We start from the raw sequence: 19,972 nt of genomic DNA, 5'->3' as shown, positions 1-19,972 counted from the left end.
CTTGAGGTTCGCGAACTACGTTTGCCACCGTACGGACCGTCCGACGCTGGGGGCGGCACAGCGATCCTTGTCCGCAGGGGCATTGATCATTACCCTGTGCCGGTCTCGGGTCTGCAACAACTGGAAGCAACCGCCATTCACCTGGTGCTGGCAACCAGGAAAGTCAAGCTCGTGGCGGCATACCTCGCACCCACCCGGCCCTGGATTGAGTCGGACCTGACCGAGTGCTTGAGCGGAGGTTTCCCGGTCCTATTGGCTGGTGACCTCAACGCGAAGCACACGGACTGGAATTCTAGGCTGATCTCTGCTAGGGGCTCGCTCCTGCGTGATTACGCCAACAGAAATTCCTGCTTGATCTACGGGCCGGATTCCCTAACCACGGCTCCCTACACACACAACGCCACACCCGACGACCTTGATATTGTCCTCATCAAGGACGTCGTCCTACCGGTGCACCTGACTGTATGCCCCGCACTCAGCTCAGATCACCTGCCCGTCCTCATCGACACCACGTACCGATCGTCCTTTCAAAACCTGCCTGATCGCCCGGACTTCGCGAGAATGGACTGGGCTGCATTCCAGGCTTGCCTCGAAAGCAGACTCCCGGGGAACCCCGTGGTAAACGACGAGGAGGCAATCGACAAGTGCGTCGAGGAGCTGACCAGTGCTATAATGGAAGCCACAGCAGCGTCCGCTCCCAAACTTCGACCCCGCGTTGACAGGCGACCGCTTCTGCCCGCTAGTATTCGGGATGAAATACGCCTGAAGAACCGGCTCAGGAGGCGGTGGCAGGTCACGAGGGACCCCGCTCTTAAGACCCAGGTCAATCGACTCCAGAGGTCGGTGACCTATCGTCTCAACGAGTGGCGGAACGAACAGTGGAGCGACACGCTCGAATCCTTGGACTGCGAGGACCAGTCGCTTTGGAAGACGACCAAGCGGGTGATGCGAGTCCCCACTCCGTCGCCCCCCTTGTTAGTGCCGGGAGGACTGGCTCTCTCGAACCCCGAGAAGGCAGAAGCCCTGGCCGACAGCCTTGAGGTCCAGTTCCAGCCAGTAGACAACCCGTCGGACCCGGCTGCAATTGACATGGTTAACGAGGCGATGCGAGCATACGAGTATGCCCCCGCAAATAAACCAAAATTAACCAGTCCCTCGGAGGTCGCCCAGGCCATCAAGGGACTCAAGGTTGGCAAGGCTACGGGCCCCAACGGTATACCGAACAGGGTCCTGAGACATCTCCCACGACGCGCGGTAACCTTTCTCACGAAAGTGTTCAACGCGGTCCTCCGCAGGCAGCACTTCCCCTCGGCATGGAAACACGCTCGCGTGGTGTCCACACTGAAACCGGGGAAGGACCCCACGCTACCTTCTTCCTATAGACCCATCAGTCTTCTCGACACGGTCGGCAAGCTCTGCGAGAAGATCCTCCTAACGAGAGTCCTACACGAGGTCAGCGAACGCGGGCTGCTGCGCGACGAGCAGTTTGGGTTTCGACCCAGACACAGCACGTCGTTGCAGCTGGCTCGCCTCGTCGAAAGGGTCAACAGAAACCTTGATGAGAAGCGGCTAACCGGCGCGGTTTTCCTGGACGTGGCTAAAGCCTTCGACACAGTCTGGGTCCAAGGCCTCCTATACAAACTGACCGTCCTCAACTTCCCGTCGTACTTGGTGAAAACCATCTCTTCCTACCTCGCTGACCGGACATTCCAGACGTCCTTCCAGTCGGCCACGTCCACACGTCGTGCCATGCGGGCTGGAGTTGTGCAGGGCGGACTTCTCTCCCCTGTGCTCTTCAGTCTGTATGTCAACGACATACCCACACCGTCCCGCCACGTCGAGATAGCACAGTACGCGGACGACACGGCTCTAGTAGCCACGTCCCGTAGCCCAACGCTTCTCGTCAGGTATCTGGAGACCTACCTCAGTAGACTTGAGCTCTGGCTCAGGGCCTGGAGGATTGCTATCAACGTCTCGAAGAGCACCGCGGTTCTCTTCGTTTCGGCGAGAAGACACATCCAACAGCCCAGAGCAGTGCAGTTTCTCGGACAGCCGATCCAATGGGTCAATACAGCGCGGTATCTGGGGGTCACCCTTGACGCCGGGCTTACCTGGTCGGCGCACGTCAACCAGGTGGGAAAGAAGGCGGCGCAACGATTAGGTGTGCTAGGCCCGCTCATCAATAGGAGAAGTGGCCTGTCCATCAGGAACGGTGTGCTGCTCTATAAGCAGCTCATCCGTCCCATGATGCTTGCGATCTGGAGGTCAGCTGCCCGCAGCCACGTCCGGAAGCTGCAAGTTCTGCAATCCAAGTGTCTTCGCATTGTTACTAACGCGCCCTGGTACGTTAGTAACAGGCAAATACATGAGGATCTGGGGGTCCCTTTCTTTGCCGACCACACCAGAGCACTGACTGAGAGATTTGACTCGAGGTTAGCTGGTGTGGGGAACCCCTTAGTTCGGCAACTCAGGAGGCACTCGTGCCGAACGAGGGCTGCCAGTGGTCGCCCAAGGGCAACCAAGGCGAATGCCAGGGTATAACTTAATAGGGGCACGGCCCGCCACCCTCCCCCCCCGATCATGGAGGCCATCAGCTGAAGTGATCTTCCCCCCATGCCGCAGAGGCCTTCAGCCGAAACGGCCCCTCCCTCTCTGGGTTCAAACCCCAGAGATCCAACCAACCAAATTCTTTTGGACAACTTGCCTGACGGGATAACCTCCCATCAGCAGCAAAAGATCCCAGTTTGAATGATTGAGGCTCCCGCCACGACGAAACCCCGTTAGCTTTAGCAAAATTTCCGTTTTTCATATTAAGACCGTTTACCATTTCCAGCAATGCGTCTTGTGCACAGGAATGGTTTCACCTTGCGCAGGACTCCGCCCTCAGTTAGCTTTTTGGTTGGTGGTTGGTTGGTTTTGGCTTTTTGGAGTGGTTGGAAAGGGAGAGTGTTGTAGAGTGGTTGGAAAGGGAGAGTGTTGAAGAGTGGTTGGAAAGGGAGAGTGTTGAAGAGTTGTTGGAAAGGGAGTGTGGAAAGAACAGAATTGTGAATCGGGCGTGAGAGAACACTAAGAGAAATGTGAGGAGTCGAGTGAGTGGAGCCAACGAGAGGTCTGGCGTGGCACTGAGAAAGGACGGGTCGGCTACGTGTGAGGCACCGGGTACGTGGACCGTGGCGGCCGAGGAGCCAGCATGTGTCCAGTGGGGTGCTACGGGCCAACGCTGAGTATGGACAGGTCGGCTGCGTGAGCGAGCACCGGGTACGTGGACCGTGGCGACCGAGGAGCCAGCGTGTGTCCAGTGGGGTGCTACGGGCCGACTCTGAGTAAGGACAGGTCGGCTGCGTGAGCAGGCACCGGGTAAATGGACCGTGGCGGCCGAGGAGCCAGCGTGTGTCCAGTGGGGTGCTACGGGCCGATGTGTAAGCGAAGAGTGTGAAGAGTGCCGAACTCGAGGGACCAGATACACTCGGAGGACAGAGTGTGTGTGTGTGTGTGTGTGTGTGCAGAGAACAGAGACACGAAGTATGTTGTTGTTGTTGTAGAGAGTTGACTGTATGTGCAGACCACTGTAACTGATTTAATTTGACGTGAATAAATCAGGGTTGACAATCCAGGTCGCAATACCAACCCACGTTACAATACCTTTCCCCCCTCATTTAAAAGAAAGAACATCACATGATTATCCTTTCAGCGTGTTTCAAGGCATAACTTTATACCAACAATTCTGTCAAATAAGATGATCTACGTGCAGTATGTTTTTCTCATTAATTCACTGACAATTATGAATTCACATTATGGGACGAAGTTTGAATAAAGTTTAAATCCCCGCAACATCAAAGAATGTTAGAGTCTGAAAGAGTGCTGACCTGCCATGTTAATTTCTGTATGGGTGAGTTTACATATTAGTGGTACACACATCAAATCTTTGACAATTATAAATACTTACAGAGCTTTAACCATTCCATTCCTGAGTTAAATTTAACAAATTCCTTCTTTTGTTCTTACATGATAACCATGGTAACTTGACTATGACTTCTTACAAAAAAACAACAAATAATATCCAATAACAAAGAAAAGGCAGGAAAAGTATTTCTTTCACTAACAATGTTAAACACCAGAGTTACTCTGAAAAAAAATTGCTACGATCCCTGAGAAATCTTGTTTGTTGCATGGATAGAGTCAGGTACAGACACTCCTCCAAAATCCAACCCTTTGCTGTGGAGGCGGCTAATGTCTTTTGACAGTGAAAACAGGCTCTGATCCACTGAAGCCAAGATGCCAGATATCCTGCAAAGGGCTGCATGACACTGGAGTGGATATGGTAGTGTCCTAACAATTCCTTCACATTAATGTTTTCTGCCCATATGGGGGGCTCTGTGGGTGGGGTGGTGACACTTGTTCTCTACTTGTCACAGAAAATAAATGGAATATGAAAAATAAGAGAAATGACAAAACCATATAAGGGCACAGAGTTTATAACTGAAAGTTGACTTTTCTCAGCAGAATGCCAACAGTTCTGGCGGAAATGACATCAGTGAATCCAGGGAAGCTGAGAAGACAACTATTCCTCAATTCCCAGGGAGCAAAACTGAAACAAGGAAAATAAAAGAGAAAGTGGCAAAGCCACACAAAGGAACCCTCCATCTGCAAGTTAATTTTTCTCAGCAGAGAGCCAACGATTCTGGTATACCACCTCAGAAAGCAAACAGTACCAGCTAACCTAGGGAAGCTGAGAAGACAATGACAAGATCCTGCTATGTAGGAGGTGCGGAACTGTTAGCAGATGATTGAAGAGAATGGAGATGCAGAAAAGATCAAGAAACGGTCTTGTTGCAAGAGTCAGTTAGGAACCCAGCCCATTCATATTCATTGCCACAGGTACAGATAACTGTTAAGAATAAGATGGCTGTCTTTTGGGTTGGAGGCAGAATTTACTTCTGAAACATCAATCAATTTATACCAGACTACATGACTCAACATCCCAGAAGAGAGCCATTTTCATACTTGTCATCATGAGAACCTGAAATCTTAACTGTTCCTATGCAAGTACATCAGATTAATAAAAGGATGCATACAATTAAAATTCTTGGCTAATATAAAAATACTATGCATTACTCAGGCATGAAGTTTGGGTCCAGATAGTTGTAACTGTTTGGCTTTCCAGTCAAAGAGAAACTGTGGGGCATGTAATCCTGATCCCACAAGCCTCTTCTCTGCTCCTCATTTTTCCTTAAATCCACGAAGTGGTGCATTACAGGGTGAGGACTGCTGGATTCTATTTGTGTCACAACACAATCCGTGCAGAAGTCGACAGACATGTTGGGTGGGCAGTCAACACAATGCCATCTGGTCCCAAGCAGAGGCTCCTGTTTGCACAGGTCACACTGCAAAACACAGACAATGAAAAATATAAATAGCCATCCACCAGAAATAGTACATATGGTGTGTTTTTTCATCTGGGTTGTGATGCCACATGGACTCAGAGGTTGATACCAACGTTTCAGAGAAGCGCGCAGTCTCCATCTTCAGAGATGAAGTTCTTCCACTTTAGCCCTGAAGCTGGAGATTATATGTTTCTATCTATGAATCCACAAGGTGTCAGAGACCAGAAGAATATCATCAACATCTTCATCACAATGAGAAACTCGAATCTCACTGTTTATATAACTGGCACTTAACATGTAGGAAATTCCAACCTAGAGGGGAGTATGATTATGTAGGAAGAAGGACTTGAAGTATTTTGGTCCAAAATCAGCATTGATTCCATTACTACATGCATATACAAGTTGTACAAATGAAAGGTATCCAAAATAAAATAATTATATCTCAGAAAGCATTTATTATACACATTTATGGGTTACACCATTACAAAGGAAAACTATAAAAAATAAATTCTGAGTATATAACTTTCTCAGTAAATTTCAATGTGGGCTCCCCTGGTGGCACGACAAATATCCAGACAATAGTCAACCTCGTTCCACGTTGCTTGAAGCATGTTTGGCGTTACCATAGCTACAGCGTCCCTTATGCGGGCTTTCAGGTGTTGAAGGTCGTTGATCTTAACCTGGTAGACAATGTTCTTCACATAACCCCACAAGAAAAAATCCAATGGGGTTAAATCTGGTGACCTAGGAGGCCAAGAGATTGGTCCACCTCTGCCGATCCATCTCCCAGCCATCTCTCTGTCCAGGTGAATCCTAACATGGTGGCAGAAATGTGGCGGCGCCCCATCTTGTTGGTGGATAGTTTGAGGTGGTAATTGGGGCAGCGCATACAGCTCCAGCATGTCCAAGTACGAACGTCTGGTCACAGTCTTTTCCGAAAAGAAAAACGGTCCAATTAACTTGTCGTGCGTTAAGCCAGCCCACACGTTCACTTTGGGGCTGCCTCTCTCCAACTCAAATGTGACTTGTGGATTCTGACTGCCCCAAATCCTGCAGTTGTACCTGTTTACAGCTCCATTGACATGGAACGTCGCCTCGTCCGAGAAGCACACTTGGCGGAGGAAATCAGGTGATGCGTCAATACTTTATAGCATGTCCACAGCGAAATTTGTGCATGCTACTAGGTCAGTCGGTTTAGTGCATGAATCATTTGAATCTTGTACGCTCTTAGGCGCAGCCTTTTGTGTAGCACATCGTGCACTGTTGAACGTGGAATTTGTAACTGCAAGCTAGCAGCACGAATTGATTTGGGCGGACTTTGCTGGAATGCCTCTCTAATGCGACTGACATTTTCTTCAGAGGTCCGTGTCTTTCCAGGAGATTTTACACGCAATAGACTACCTGTAGTCCTCAGTTTGTTGTCCCAGAACCGAATGCTTTTCCATGTAGGAGGTTGACGTCCATACTGCGTTCTAAAACGACGCTGGACAGCCGTACGAGATTGCAACTCTGCTAGCCACAACATGCATTGAACCTGTTCCTGTGGTGTCGACATCGTTACTGAGCTCGCTGAAGGTCACCAGCTGGCGCATGCGTGTAAGCCGGGCATGAAAAAAACTTTTAGAGTTTTCCTTTCCGATGACATAAACTGGATACATGTTTAACAATTAGTTTCCGAGATATAATTTTTTTATTTTTGATACCTTTCATCCAGACACTCTGTATTTATGCAACAAAAAATTATTTCCAGGTACCCACAAATAAACTTTATTTTTCCCACCATCATTATCATTATTCTCTTGTTTAAGTTTACTTTTCCTCTTATTTTCCTTAATATAAATCTTACATTATGATAAAGCTTGCCAAATCATTATCTTCTACTCCGAAAGGAGCGCTTTGCTCTAGTAATATAAAATAAGCAACAAATACTATTGTCTTTTTTATAGTTATAATTTTGTTAAGTTTGTTGTTAGATTTGGAACGTGGAACATTAGGAGTCTCTATAAGGCTGGGGCACTGAAATCAGTGAGTAGGGAATTAGAGAATTGTAAGTTAGATTTAGTGGCACTGCAGGAGGTGCGATGGGAGGGGGAAGGCGCGATCCCAGTGGACAATTTCACATTTTTCTATGGGGTGTTTGAGAATAGAGTGTTGAGGAGGATATTTGGGTCTAGGAGAGAAGATGATGGGGCATGGAGAAAACTGCATAATGATGAGCTTAAAAATCTGTACTCCTCCCCCAGTATTGTCAGGGTGATTAAGTCGAGAAGAATGAGATGGGCGGGGCATGTAGCACACATGGATGGGACAAGAAGTGTGCACCAAGTATTGGTTGGGAAGCCTGAGGGAAAGAGACCGCTGGGGAGACCTAGATGTGCATGGGAGGATAATGTCAGGCAGGATCTATGGGAGATAGGATTTGAAGGAGACTGGATTTTGTTGGCCAAGGACAGGGTCCGGTGGAGGGCTTTGGTTAATTCGGTGATGAACCTTTGGGTTCGGTAAGCCATCTAGTTAGTTAATAGTTTGTTTGTGGCACTAGTTGCAAAATTGTCAATAAAAAAGAGATATTACGTACTGTTTCTATTACCGGTATTTATTGTTCAAGTGACAAAGTTGATACAGTTTACCTAGTATAATACATTTTCGAAAATTCCAATGCACTTTGCAACTCGCGTGAGGACATGGCGTGTTGCTCATCTGAGTGCAACTTGATGTTCGTTTATGTGGGCAATAACATCCAATAGGGAACGACAATATTGGGTGCCAAATCCAAACTACTGTACAGTGAAATAGCTCTATCTCGGAAACCATTCGGAATAGGACACATGTACATATACACTTTTTTGCTTAGACTGACCGATACTATGACCTCCCAGAATATTAACCTTTCCTCATGGGACACCCTGTGTATCAGTATTATATTGAAATGAGTGATGCATAGAATTCCCAAGGCATTCTATCCTATTTAAAAGAGAAAAAGAATATTTTCTGTACTAAAATTGATGTTAAGGTACAGATAAAGGTAAAGTTTCCCTTATGACTAAGCCATGCTACAAATATATGTACATAGGAGACGTGTATTCTTAACCTAACCAATGTGTGATCAGTTTCAAGCTCCAGTCCCTTTAATGACAGAAAGCTGTATATAACCCACAGCCTGTCTCAATGTACTGATGAAGAAAAATATCCTGCCACTGCAGGGAATCAGACCACGGACATTCAGCTCGTAGCAGGCTTCTACAGCTCTTTATTCAAAGTTTAAAGTGAAATTACTCTTATAATAAAGTCTATAAAAAAAGTCTGTTTTCTTACCTTGTAGCCTAAATGTTCAACAGGAAACCTGCCCTTTTCCATCTCCTTGTCTCTCTTCACCCTCCGCAGAAGACAAAGCTGTTGGTACTCGGCTGAATTTTCATGCTTCTGTGCTGCATTTATATCATCATCCTGGCACAGATATTGAATCAATTAAATTATTTAACACACTGCATACCAGTTCCAATAAGTATCGTGATTCCAGCAGCATCCATCTTTGCCAATCAACAGAATACCAATGTTTCATGCAAAAGTTTTTTTCCTTCCCCCACTCCTCCTGTTGTATCAGTGCGCAACTGGACTTTCAAGGTTATCTGAATGTATGGTCTAAAAGCTAATAATTATTCCTGTTGAATTTTCTTATGTTGGAACTTCATTTAGTGCTTTCTTCTTGCTTACAAGTTTAAAAACCCCATCAGTTTCCATTATGATGGAAGATTTTTTTTTACTTTACCGGGTGATAAAAATATATTTTAGTAACAAACCATTAAAAAAATAAGAGTGTTTTATAACAAATGGACACAAACAAATGTTTAACATTTTTCCTTAGACTTTTACAATTTTATGCCGGCCAGAATATAGAAAATCATGCATAAAAATGGCTAAAATTCAAACAATACACAATGAACATGCATTTTACAGTAACTTATCTCGGTATATTATTTTCTGCTAGGAATACCAACCATCCTGTTTATCCAACAGTCTAACCCAAGAACATAACCCCATCTTGCAGACAAAGATTATTTATTTATATTATTTAGTGTTCTGTTTGACGACAGGTCCATATGAACAGGATCCTTCCATCCTTTTCTCGGACTGGGACCTGTTCATATACGTTCTTGGCAGATGATCCAGAAGTGGTTTGCCATTGCCTTCTTCTGTGTGTGAATGGAGTAATTGTTGGGATGCCACGGAGAAACCGGGGAAGCGGGGAAGCCCTCGGAAGAAAACTCCGTGTTGCCTAGACCACGGCCTTGCCCAACACAAGTTATAAATTCGGGCACTGCTGGGAATCGAACCCGGGACCCCAGGATTACAAGGCCAGCGTTCTAACCGCTAGACCACCGTGGCGGTAACAGAAACATTACCTCAACAAAACCTGTGTAGTAACAAGACCTAGGCTACACAAATTCTCGGGTCCTTAACAGTAGGGCAGTAGGCGATACTAGTGTCACTCCTGCTTGGCCATCATGTTTATATTATTAATGATATTAAATTATTAAGTACAGAGGTGGAGTGACATCTAGTGGCATGATGTTCATTTTAACTTTTGGCAATCCATCAACTGGCTCAGAACTTACAAAGGAGGAAAGAGACAAGTGTATGATGATACCATAAGCCTATCTTCGTAACAAAAATGGTAGTACATGAATTGGTCATACTTACCGATAATCTATCTTCCATTTTTGTGCCATATTCTCCTGTGGAAATATTGGTGCAGGATCCAACTGTTTCATCATCATAGTCAGACATGTACACTGGAACATCTTGAGATGGGAAAAATGTTGTTTGCTTCAACAAATAATGATTGTTCTTCTGATGCCGATGAGGATGGTATCCCTGTAATGAAAGAAGAATTAAAATGCTGCAGCATACATTGTGAATAGAATCTGACTGAGGGTTAAATCTCATACACAAATGAAGATCTATTTTATATATTTTTCATTAGAAATAAAACAAGTTTACGAAAGTAAATGTGTAAAAGACATGAAAATATTTTTTTGAATGAATTCATGAATATGAGAGAGACAATGAAATCACACAGAGTGTTGGTGGGGAAATGCCTGAGAAATAGGAGAATAACACATCACACAAATAAAACATACAGCATAATGTTTTCACCTTATCAGAGGCCAAATAAATAATTACTGTTTTCCAAAAGGTCTTTTCATCAAAATTCGAATGTTATAAAGTACTTCCCTCCTAAATGAACCATCACCATTTCTGTCAAATATGTAAATAGCTGATATACTGATCCATTCAATATATTTTCATTTCTTTCATTTGCTAAATTCCAAAGGTATGATAAATAACCAAACTCTAATGTAACATTAATTAATATTTCTAACAAAAATTCCATAAATTCTTCTTGGTCTATAAGCTGATCCACATTACCTGCAAAAATTGCTAGAGTTATTGAAGATTCATTAAAAATGTTTCATGCAAGAAAAGCATAAAATCTTCTTTAACATTCTAACTTTATAGCATACACATAGCCCTCAAAACACAACTGTGAACAAAACTCTTCAGGGGTCTGGGAATAAAGGCACACACAGATAATACAATGATATGTTACAAATGTCTCATAACATGTTTACAAGTGAATAAACTAAGCTTTACCTTTCGAAATATATCTAAAGACTGCAATTTTGGAGATCTTCCTGGGACAGGTAATCCTGCTTTATGAAGCTTGATAAAATATTTCTGCACTCGGCTGCAAACTTGCTTGGTCGTGCGATTCCCTGTATGAATTAAATGTTAATCTCAGGAGTTTATAAAGTGTAATCATTTTTTGAGATCTATGATTAAGTTGGCAATTCTAATGGCACAGTACAGACATGTGGTAGTCTAACATTGATAACTACAGAATTCTCTTTAAAGCCTCCAAGATGTCAGATAAATTAACAATGAGAAGACCAAAGACAAGGTGGAGGGATTGACAGAAGATACACAGAAGTGAGTACAAAAAAGTGGACATACATAAGAGGAGGACAGAGGAGCTTTTATCATAACATTAAAACACTGGTGAAAATGTCAACTGATGATGGCAGTGGTGGTGGTGATAATAACAGCAGTAATATAAACACTGATTTTCATGCCCAGTAGAAAACTGCTGATGAGACAACACATGATCAAACACAAGACAGCATCAGGTTTAAATATATAAGCTTATTTCATAATATAACATAATTTGCAGTTGCAAATAACAGATTCAAGGAAGCAGTACTTTATCACAAAAATGCCTAAGTGACAGGGGTAGAAGCAGATGAGTCCCTCGGCAATGTTGCCTAAAATGGGCCTATTATACTAGTCCCTGGCGATGAGGGTAATTAAGGAGTTATAACTGTTAGGGGAAAACAAGGGAGAAACTTGCCCCAGGGCCATTTTGTCCATCGCAAATTCCATATGAACTGTACCATGGAAATGAAAATGAGACTTATGCAGTCATCACCAGACATAACAAACACATATTTAAGTGGAATGAAATTGTAGATGTCTCTCAGTATAATGTAAAAATAGGCGAAAGTTAATAATGTGACTGTGTATTTGAATAAGTTCAATAGCGTATTTTTTTCTTGTGGAACTTCTGGAACTGTGCTGAATTTGTGAGTTTCTTTCTAACTTGTCCTACACCCTGCTTCCTAGGGTGTAAGGAATGCATCCATAGTGAAACCCAGTAACTAACTGTATATGTTACAAAATGGCCACACTGGCTCATAAATTTCTAGAACAGAGAATAAACATTACATTTCTTGTTAAACTAATGAAAAATTCTATCACTTACAAAATGCTACCCCAGGGTTGGTCCTTGAGTGGGTTAGAAAGTTTAAAGGTGGATAGGAAGATGTAAAGTTGAAACAAAATCTGGCTGTGATTCATATATGGGAAAAGTGACTCAAATGATGATAAATTATCATTGATTGACAATTCTGAAGATAGTAAATGAAGTGTACAACAATAGCAAAACTGCTGAATAAAATGTAAACGTAAAGAATGGAATGGATGGTGCCAAGAAAAAAAAATGGTTCAAATGATTCACAAAAAACTTTCAAGTACTACCCACAAACAAAACATCAATGTCTCCAATAGAAAGGTCAAAATCATGATATTGAAAGAACTGTTGATTACATATTTGCTCCTCCACGACACACAGTCAATCAAGCAATCTGCATTTTAGTTTTAAAATACATGTGGCAATTTGTTTGTCAAAAATCATTTTATCTTTTGCTGATTAGCGAATTCTGCATTACAACACTTCACCCTTCCATACAGCTTTTTCTGTATGGGGTAGAAAAAAAACCTCCAGCACATCTTCAGGCAATCTTAACATTGACACCAGTTGCAGGTGGGTGACCAGTTTTACTGCAGTCTGAGTTGAAAGATCTTTTGGTACAGAAGGTCCAGTGAGTCTCATAGCTCATCTGAATATAGTAGTGGAGAGCAAAATCCTCATAAATTATTTAAATGAAGTCAAAAGTTGTGAATTAAGCAGCATCAGAATTTCAATATTAGATTTCAAAGTTACCCAGGGCTGCTGCAATCTTCTGCCATCGTCTGGACTCTACCTCTTCAGGTGGATATTCAACCAGCAGTTCTTCTAATCGTCGCTGTTCCTCTGCTGTCCACAGCTTTGGAAGGAAACGGAGCAAACATCAAATATAGCATCATACCATTCTTTGCACAGAGTCTCCCTTGGCACATGATATTTATATAAGCTGGTCAAGAAATTCCCTGTTTTTATGGAACCTTAAGGTTAATCACAGAATTCATTAGTTTTATGTTTGATGCACTGTCACTCTTCACACACACACACACGTTGTTTAATCTTAGATTACGAGACTCTGCCTTGCTATCAGTAAAATCCTTCTGTTTTACACGACATTATACAATTTCTACAGCTGAAACATAATCATATAATAATAAAAGAAAAACATTTGTGTATGTTTGGTTCTACAGGTTATATGGGCTTTAAGTAACTGGAGTTAAGATAAGGTAAAGTTACCTTTGTCTAAACACCAAATTATGAAGACTTGCTTTTTCAGAACTACGATACACAGCCACAGAAGGTGAGGAAATATACCTAGCTGACATCCTTAACAGAATTGGAAAGTTGAGTCCCATACAGTATCTGGTATGAAAACAAACCTCCATGGAACACAGGTGAAGTCACCTTCATACTCCAGTGACTTAACCCTCTCTGAGCAAACAGCCCCCTGTATTCATTCAACAAAAGGATGGATGGGCCCTAGAACCAGTCTGAACATGATGGCAGAAGAAAAAATCCCTGGCAATGTTGAGAACTATCTCTAGTCATCCAGTCCACAGCCAGTCACTGAGTGAGTTATCTTGGCTTGTGATAGTAATGTACTATACAGTAGGGCACCGCTTATACGGCGGGTTAGGGACCAGACCCCCGCCATAAAGCGAAAATCGCCGAAAAGCGGATCTTTGCCTTATTTCACTTGCAAATGCATATCAAAGCCTAATAAGATGTTACACTATCATATAGTAAGTGCACAATAGCGCTAGGCCTAAGAAAACGATATGAAATAAAATGAATATCAGTAGTACACACATTGTGGCTGGTTTGATCTTCAATCCACACAACTAAAAGTTTTTCCATGTCGGCAATAAGGCTATCTCTTTTTCTTATGACTTTAGAGTTCATTCGTGTGGCACTTTTAATTCCTTTAACACTTTCTCCTTAGCGTTCACGATGGCACTAACAGTTTTGCGAGCTAAGCTTAGCTTACGTCCTATCTCGGCCATAGACATGCCTTGTTCACGAAGTTTAATTATATCTAACTTGGTATTTAAAGTAAGAGGCTTACGACTCCTCTTTTTATCGCTACTACCCTTTGACGCCATTGTAATTACACTGTAGAAACACAAAAATATTACATAAATATACAGTTTGTAATAACTTTGAAAAATTGCCAGAAATACGGAGACGTGGAGCGTACAAAAGCTGTAAACAGATTGAATCAGCGACAAGAAAATGGCGCCGGACGCACTTCTCTGACTCAGCTGTTGAGCGCCGTATTAGCGAATCGCCGTAAAGCGGAGCGCCGTAAAGCGGGGCCCTACTGTATATGATGTGAAGCTTTCACGGTGGCGATTAATCACCGTCTGATAGCCCGAGAAGACTTTATTAATGTACTATATGTTTTATTTAAGTCTACATGTGGTACAAACCTGGTTGAATGTTTCAGGCTTGCTGTCATCAAATGGTCGGCCTCGAACTAAAATTTTGGATTTCAAGTCACATGAATCATGTTCAGTGTTCATGACAGAGTCCAATGAAGTACCTGCATGCCTGTTTGAATCTTTCCTGGTAAGAGGCTTCAGTGAATCTGTAGGTACTGTCACATTGTATGAGGACCAGTCAATGACTGGGAGCTGAAATGCCAAAACATGACATACCATCACAATGGAGAATATGAATTTAAACTGACAATGAAAAGTTGAAACTATGGCAAAATCTAAGCACATGGTAGTGACAGTAATAAATTATAAGTTGAAGGAGATGTGGAAAGACAGAGATGGGTGTTAAATGGCCCATATCCAGTGGAAATATCTTGGGAAGAAGAAGAAGATGGTAACTGTATTCTTTTATCTGATGTTTTAAATGGGTGTACAACTTTATCTCTTACTGAGAAGGAAAAAACATAGATTCAGAGTGTCAGAGAACAAAGCATGAAGGGAAATATCTGGACTGAGAAACAATAAAATAACAAGGGACTGGAAAAAAATTATATAATAAGTCTTACCAGGAAAACTAGGATAGAACTAGTGCAAAGAAGAAGGCTTGAATGATATGCTGACACTGTTTGCCAGCTTCAGTTTGACTCCAGATCATGTAAAAAATTCGTAAAATATGTGTTGGACTCAGTCCGACATCGGAATGGAACTCAGATTTTTAAATTTCGGACTCAGTCCAACATTGGACCGCAAAGGGTTAATGGGGCACATACTGAATTGAATCACATTTCAGAACCAAAAAATATTTAATGGTACTTCAAATATATGGCTATAAGTTCATTCAATTGATGAAAACTCAAAATCTATTTTGATTTCATAAAACTGTAATAACAGGTTTCTCATAGCTCAGTCAGTATAGTGACTAGCTACGGGCTGGACGACCGGGGTTCGATCCCCGATGGGGGCAGGATTTTTCCTCTAGCCTCTGCGTCCAGACCGGCTCTGGGGCCCACCCAGCCTCCTCTACAATGGGTACCGGGGTCCTTTCCCGGGGGTAAAGCCGGCCGGGGCGTGATGCTGACCACTCACCCCCATCTAGTGCCGAGGTCAAGGAAGAGAGGCGCTATACCTCCTCTCACCCCAAACGCCTACATGGCGTATAGTGGGACAAACTTTACTTTACTTTACTTTAATACTGTAGTTCCAAAAATCTGTAAATAGCTGTTATGACTATGTATTTATCCTAGAAACAAGTATTGCATATGTGCTATGACATTCTACATCCTTGGCTTAGGCCTATGAAGGATCCATGGAATGTAAATAAATTCCATTTTAGTCTAGTCTGTCACTGGTAAAATATTATCACCTTAACATATGAAACTTTCATTAGACGTGACCTATCCTCTGTCATTTACTGGAAATGAATGAATGGTAATGGAAGATAATTGTACCTAGAGTATTCTGAATTATGAGCCATACAGAATAAGGAATGTTGTAAGACCAATAGAAACTCAGACTGACCAGAAATTTTAATGTCAACTGGAAAGGCCACTAGGCATAATCCTTGATGAAGGCACCCATAAATTTCCAATATGATTAATGGCTGTTCAGGACTGATTCATATCTACCAAAACTCTAACTTTTCATCACAACCATTTTAAACATCTGTTGTCATTACACTCGCCCACATTCAAAGAAAGATGACAGCAAAAGGTCATTAAAAAGCAATTTGTTTGTCTTACCTCCTACATTCATTCAAACTTACTTCTTCAATAACTTGTGGTACTGGGATTCCCAAGTCTTCTCCTCTTTGAAGTTTTTCAACAAATTTCATTGGATCTTGCATTGCTGCTTCTTGTATGGCCAACAGCTTGTCATAGTCCTGTAAAATTAAAGCAGTCTTAATGAGCAGGCACACATCAATCACAGTTCATATCACTCAAAAAAGGCTTTTGAAACGATTCTGAATAACAATTAAATGTTTGTATATGTTCCCAATATGGTGATAAATCGTGTTAAGCTGCTAGTATCTATATTTAAAACAAGGTTATGGCTGACTTACCTGAATAGCTTTTGTTCTTTGTGATTCTAAAACGGCTATGGTCTTAAGGAGATTCAGATAATCTCCGTTTCCTTTGAGGGCTAAATGGTCTGATTCAAAATAAAATTCAGTAGTGTTATCTGAATTTTCTTCCAGATATCTTGCGTTCTGAGGTGATGTATTCGGAAAAATTTCGCCTGTCGCTTCTGCACTCATATTTGGACTAGAAGACAAGCTTTCCATGGCCTGTAATTACTCTCAACAAATAACAATAATCTTGGTATAAAAGATAACGTAAAATAAAACACACAACACTTATGTAAATTATAGTCCATTCAGAGATATTCATACAAGTCAACATCACGCCATTACAAAGCAGTTCCTCCTTGTTTCCAAGATTGTCATGGCAGACATGATGCGAAAACAGTACAGTGGCTTGTGTTCACATAACTTACATTTACAGTTCAACACATTTGGCCAAATACATGCTGATTCACATACATTACAAAAGGATATGATTTATAGACAAGGATTATCAGTTTCTGAATACAATTTGTTCTTGCTGTTTGTTGGTGTCAGTGCCTTTGTATTTCAGTAAGTTTACCTGCCAAAAGAGTTTGGTTAGGTTTACACGTGTGTAGAGCATTTAGACATAAACATTTTGTTTGCCATGTTTGCCAAAAGAAAGGTATTGAATTTTTTGTTTAAGTTGAAACAAGGGAATTTTTTATCATACATTTATACGCGTAATAATAAGCATTCAGTTACTCTAAGCGATAGAGTGTTCGCTACCAAAAGTGAGAGTTATGTTAATGAAACCGATTCACAAAGTATAAGTAAATCAGAAGTGTCTGAGAGAGAAACTGACATAAAACAACTGCTTGAGGAAGCTTCACTCTGTAATGATCCTCTACCAGATGATCCAGAACATGTTTGGTCAACATCTCCATATCCTGAAGGAGTATTGTTGAAAAGAGATCAGTCCAGACATTTCGCAAAACCCAAGGTAGATCCTCGAGAAACTTCTCTTGTTTTATTTCCTGGACAAGGCACACAATATGTTGGTATGGGAAAAGATCTGATGAAGTTTCCAATAGCTCGTGATTTGTTTGATGCAGCCAATGACTTACTTGGTTATAACTTGAAAGACATATGTTTCAATGGGCCAAAAGAGGAGCTTGATAAGACAATTCATTGCCAGCCAGCAGTGATGGTTTGTTCACTTGCAGCAGTTGAAAGGCTGAGAGAAGAACGACCAATGGCGATTGAATCTTGCATAGGTACTGCAGGATTCAGCATTGGTGAAATCACTGCATTAGTTTTTGCTGGAGCATTATCTTTTGAAGAAGGTTTGCCCCTTTGTATTTTCTCTGTAGTTAAGGGTTGCATCTTATGTCACCTGCACATGAATGTACCAAATATGTGTTTTTGGCATAGAAAGATTTCCAGTATGAAAAGAATACTGTATGAAATAAGAAGTTTTCTTCTTGCATAGTAGGTACTTCCATATACTTCCTGCATGTGCTGTTTTGTTTAAATAACTAAACAGAATTAATTGTATTAACAGATTAGGGAGTTATTCAGTAAGAACAAATTCTGTTATGTACAATAGCATTTTTCTGTAAGGGAAAACTTTAAATAAAATGTCAATTACTGAGATGCAGTATCTCTGTATAACAGTACAGGTAGTATTAAAAATCATGTTTTTGTTACCCAGATATTTCATGCATATTATGCTAAAGTTACTCTATTTCTTTCTGAAGCCATAAGATTGGTTAAAGTACGTGCTGAAGCAATGCAGTTAGCATCAGAGATTGTGCCGAGCGGTATGATGACTGTGTTCTATGGCCCAGACTCGAAGCTGAATTATGCTTGCCTCCAGGCCAAAGAGTGGTGCTTGCAGAGGGGAATTGAAGATCCAGTGTGTGCTGTGGCCAACCATCTGTATCCTCATTGTAAAGTTATTGCAGGGCATTTAGAGGTACAGTACTGAAAGATATTTTGTGGGATATAAATTCTTTACTTAAAACATTGGCCTTTGTAGTCTGAGTATATATGGTCTTGAAAGCAATGAAAAAATATTGAGCAGTCTCCAAACATTCAAGGCTATCAACTTGTTATGACTTTTCAACAGTAAAAATTATACATTGCCATGGAAATATACAAACCTAAGATTCCTTTAAGTAAGAACCAGCACAGAAAGGGCCAAGACTAGTTTTGTAAGTGCATATTCATAAGATAATCAAAACTGGGGCCTTTTCTTTTGCATATCTCATAATATATAATTAATTGAAGTAGCTGGTGGATTACTTATTGATTTGTAAATGACATATTTAAAGCCATTAATTGCTTAGGTTATTCTTCCATTGTTCATAGAGGAATTGTTATTGGTGATACACCCTAATTCTTATTAGACATATGAAGTAGGTACAAAACTACGAGAAACTATGTCGTATATTCACCTCTTACCTGCAAGTATATTTATACACGCACCAACTTATAAAATTCAAATGTTCTAACAGCATTTATTTCTCTGCAGGCACTAACATTCATCAAAAGCAATGCTGAGCAATATAAGTTGAAGCGGCTGAAGAAACTTCCTGTATCTGGAGCATTTCACACATCACTCATGCAACCTGCTGTTGAACCCTTCAAAAAGGCCCTCAGGAAAGTGGACATTGTTGATCCCATTGTTCCAGTATTTTCAAATGTAGAAGGAAAAAGTTACAAAAATGCACATCATATAAAAATACAACTTCCAAAACAAATTTATAAACCTGTCAGATGGGAACAGACACTGCACATTCTGTATGAGCGTAAGGTTGGTGAATATTTCCCAAGAACATTTGAGTGTGGTCCGGGCGATTCATTGAAGATGCTGCTGAAGATGGTGAATGCAAAGGCATGGAATTGTTGTTTTAGTATTGAAGCTTAGGAATTATATTTTGTAGTTTGACTGAAAATTACGTATTTTGTACAATAATTAGTTAATATATTACAAAGTATACAACAAAACATTTACACATACAAAATCATATGTTCATCACAATGATCAACATTGTAAAACAATTCACACCTGTCCATTTTGTCTAATAAATTATAATTCTAGCAAATGTTCTTGTATGATTTCAAGACTTGAAGGGACTAGTCAGAAAATATTACTACTTAAGTTCTCCCCCCTCCCCTCCAGTGCGAGCCTTCAGCACTTATGACGCCACGTCACAGTACCGTATGCTTTTCTGGCATTTCAATTGAATACTAGAAAACAGTATTTAAGAAGCTTTGGGCATTTTGAGTACCAAATTTGAAA

The 19,972-nt window shown here is 41.6% G+C and overlaps 2 protein-coding genes across 5 annotated transcripts; one reads left to right on the top strand and one right to left on the bottom strand.

The window, feature by feature from the left end:
- Positions 1-3,676: 3,676 nt before the first annotated feature.
- Atac1 (Ada2a-containing complex component 1) lies at positions 3,677-16,905 on the bottom strand. Of its 2 annotated transcripts, none has more exons than XM_022086206.2 (8): positions 16,684-16,905; positions 16,387-16,503; positions 14,616-14,819; positions 12,946-13,048; positions 11,040-11,161; positions 10,086-10,259; positions 8,700-8,831; positions 3,677-5,384 (listed from the first exon to the last, which is right to left on the bottom strand). In XM_022086206.2, exons 1-8 carry the CDS (start codon positions 16,903-16,905, stop codon positions 5,112-5,114), a joined length of 1,347 nt encoding a protein of 448 aa, XP_021941898.1. In that variant the 3' UTR covers positions 3,677-5,111. The 2 variants fall into 2 exon arrangements, with proteins under 2 accessions (XP_021941898.1, XP_021941899.1); XM_022086207.2 differs by lacking the exon at positions 3,677-5,384 and adding an exon at positions 5,820-8,348.
- Positions 16,906-17,121: 216 nt separating this feature from the next.
- beg (malonyl-CoA-acyl carrier protein transacylase beg) lies at positions 17,122-19,775 on the top strand. 3 transcript variants are annotated; one of them, XM_087346618.1, is made up of 4 exons: positions 17,122-17,256; positions 17,892-18,011; positions 18,426-18,643; positions 19,202-19,775. In XM_087346618.1, exons 2-4 carry the CDS (start codon positions 17,921-17,923, stop codon positions 19,595-19,597), a joined length of 705 nt encoding a protein of 234 aa, XP_087202744.1. In that variant the 5' UTR covers positions 17,122-17,256; positions 17,892-17,920; the 3' UTR covers positions 19,598-19,775. The 3 variants fall into 3 exon arrangements, with proteins under 3 accessions (XP_087202744.1, XP_021941901.1, XP_087202745.1); XM_087346619.1 differs by lacking the exon at positions 17,122-17,256 and adding an exon at positions 17,531-17,668; XM_022086209.2 differs by lacking the exon at positions 17,122-17,256 and having other exon boundaries at positions 17,333-18,011.
- The last annotated feature ends 197 nt before the right edge of the window (positions 19,776-19,972 follow it).

This window comes from Zootermopsis nevadensis, unplaced genomic scaffold (assembly GCF_977971745.1).
Source record: "Zootermopsis nevadensis isolate Lab colony 2312 unplaced genomic scaffold, Znev_1.0 Znev_ptg000010l, whole genome shotgun sequence".
Classification (NCBI taxonomy): Eukaryota; Metazoa; Arthropoda; class Insecta; order Blattodea; family Termopsidae; genus Zootermopsis; species Zootermopsis nevadensis.
This window is presented reverse-complemented; position numbering and strand designations above follow the sequence as displayed.

Bases quoted from the DNA above. Each gene is read 5' to 3' on its own strand.
- Atac1 (XM_022086206.2), bottom strand. From the start codon at position 16,905: ATGGAAAGCTTGTCTTCTAGTCCAAATATGAGTGCAGAAGCGACAGGC. The intron at 16,504-16,683 runs GTAAGTCAGCCA...TTAATTTTACAG, and splicing joins AAAGAACAAAAGCTATTCAG to GACTATGACAAGCTGTTGGC. The intron at 14,820-16,386 runs GTAAGTTTGAAT...TTGGCATTTCAG, and splicing joins TACCACAAGTTATTGAAGAA to CTCCCAGTCATTGACTGGTC.
- beg (XM_022086209.2), top strand. From the start codon at position 17,333: ATGTTTGCCAAAAGAAAGGTATTGAATTTTTTGTTTAAGTTGAAACAA. The intron at 18,012-18,425 runs GTTTGCCCCTTT...TTCTTTCTGAAG, and splicing joins AGCATTATCTTTTGAAGAAG to CCATAAGATTGGTTAAAGTA. The intron at 18,644-19,201 runs GTACAGTACTGA...ATTTCTCTGCAG, and splicing joins TTATTGCAGGGCATTTAGAG to GCACTAACATTCATCAAAAG.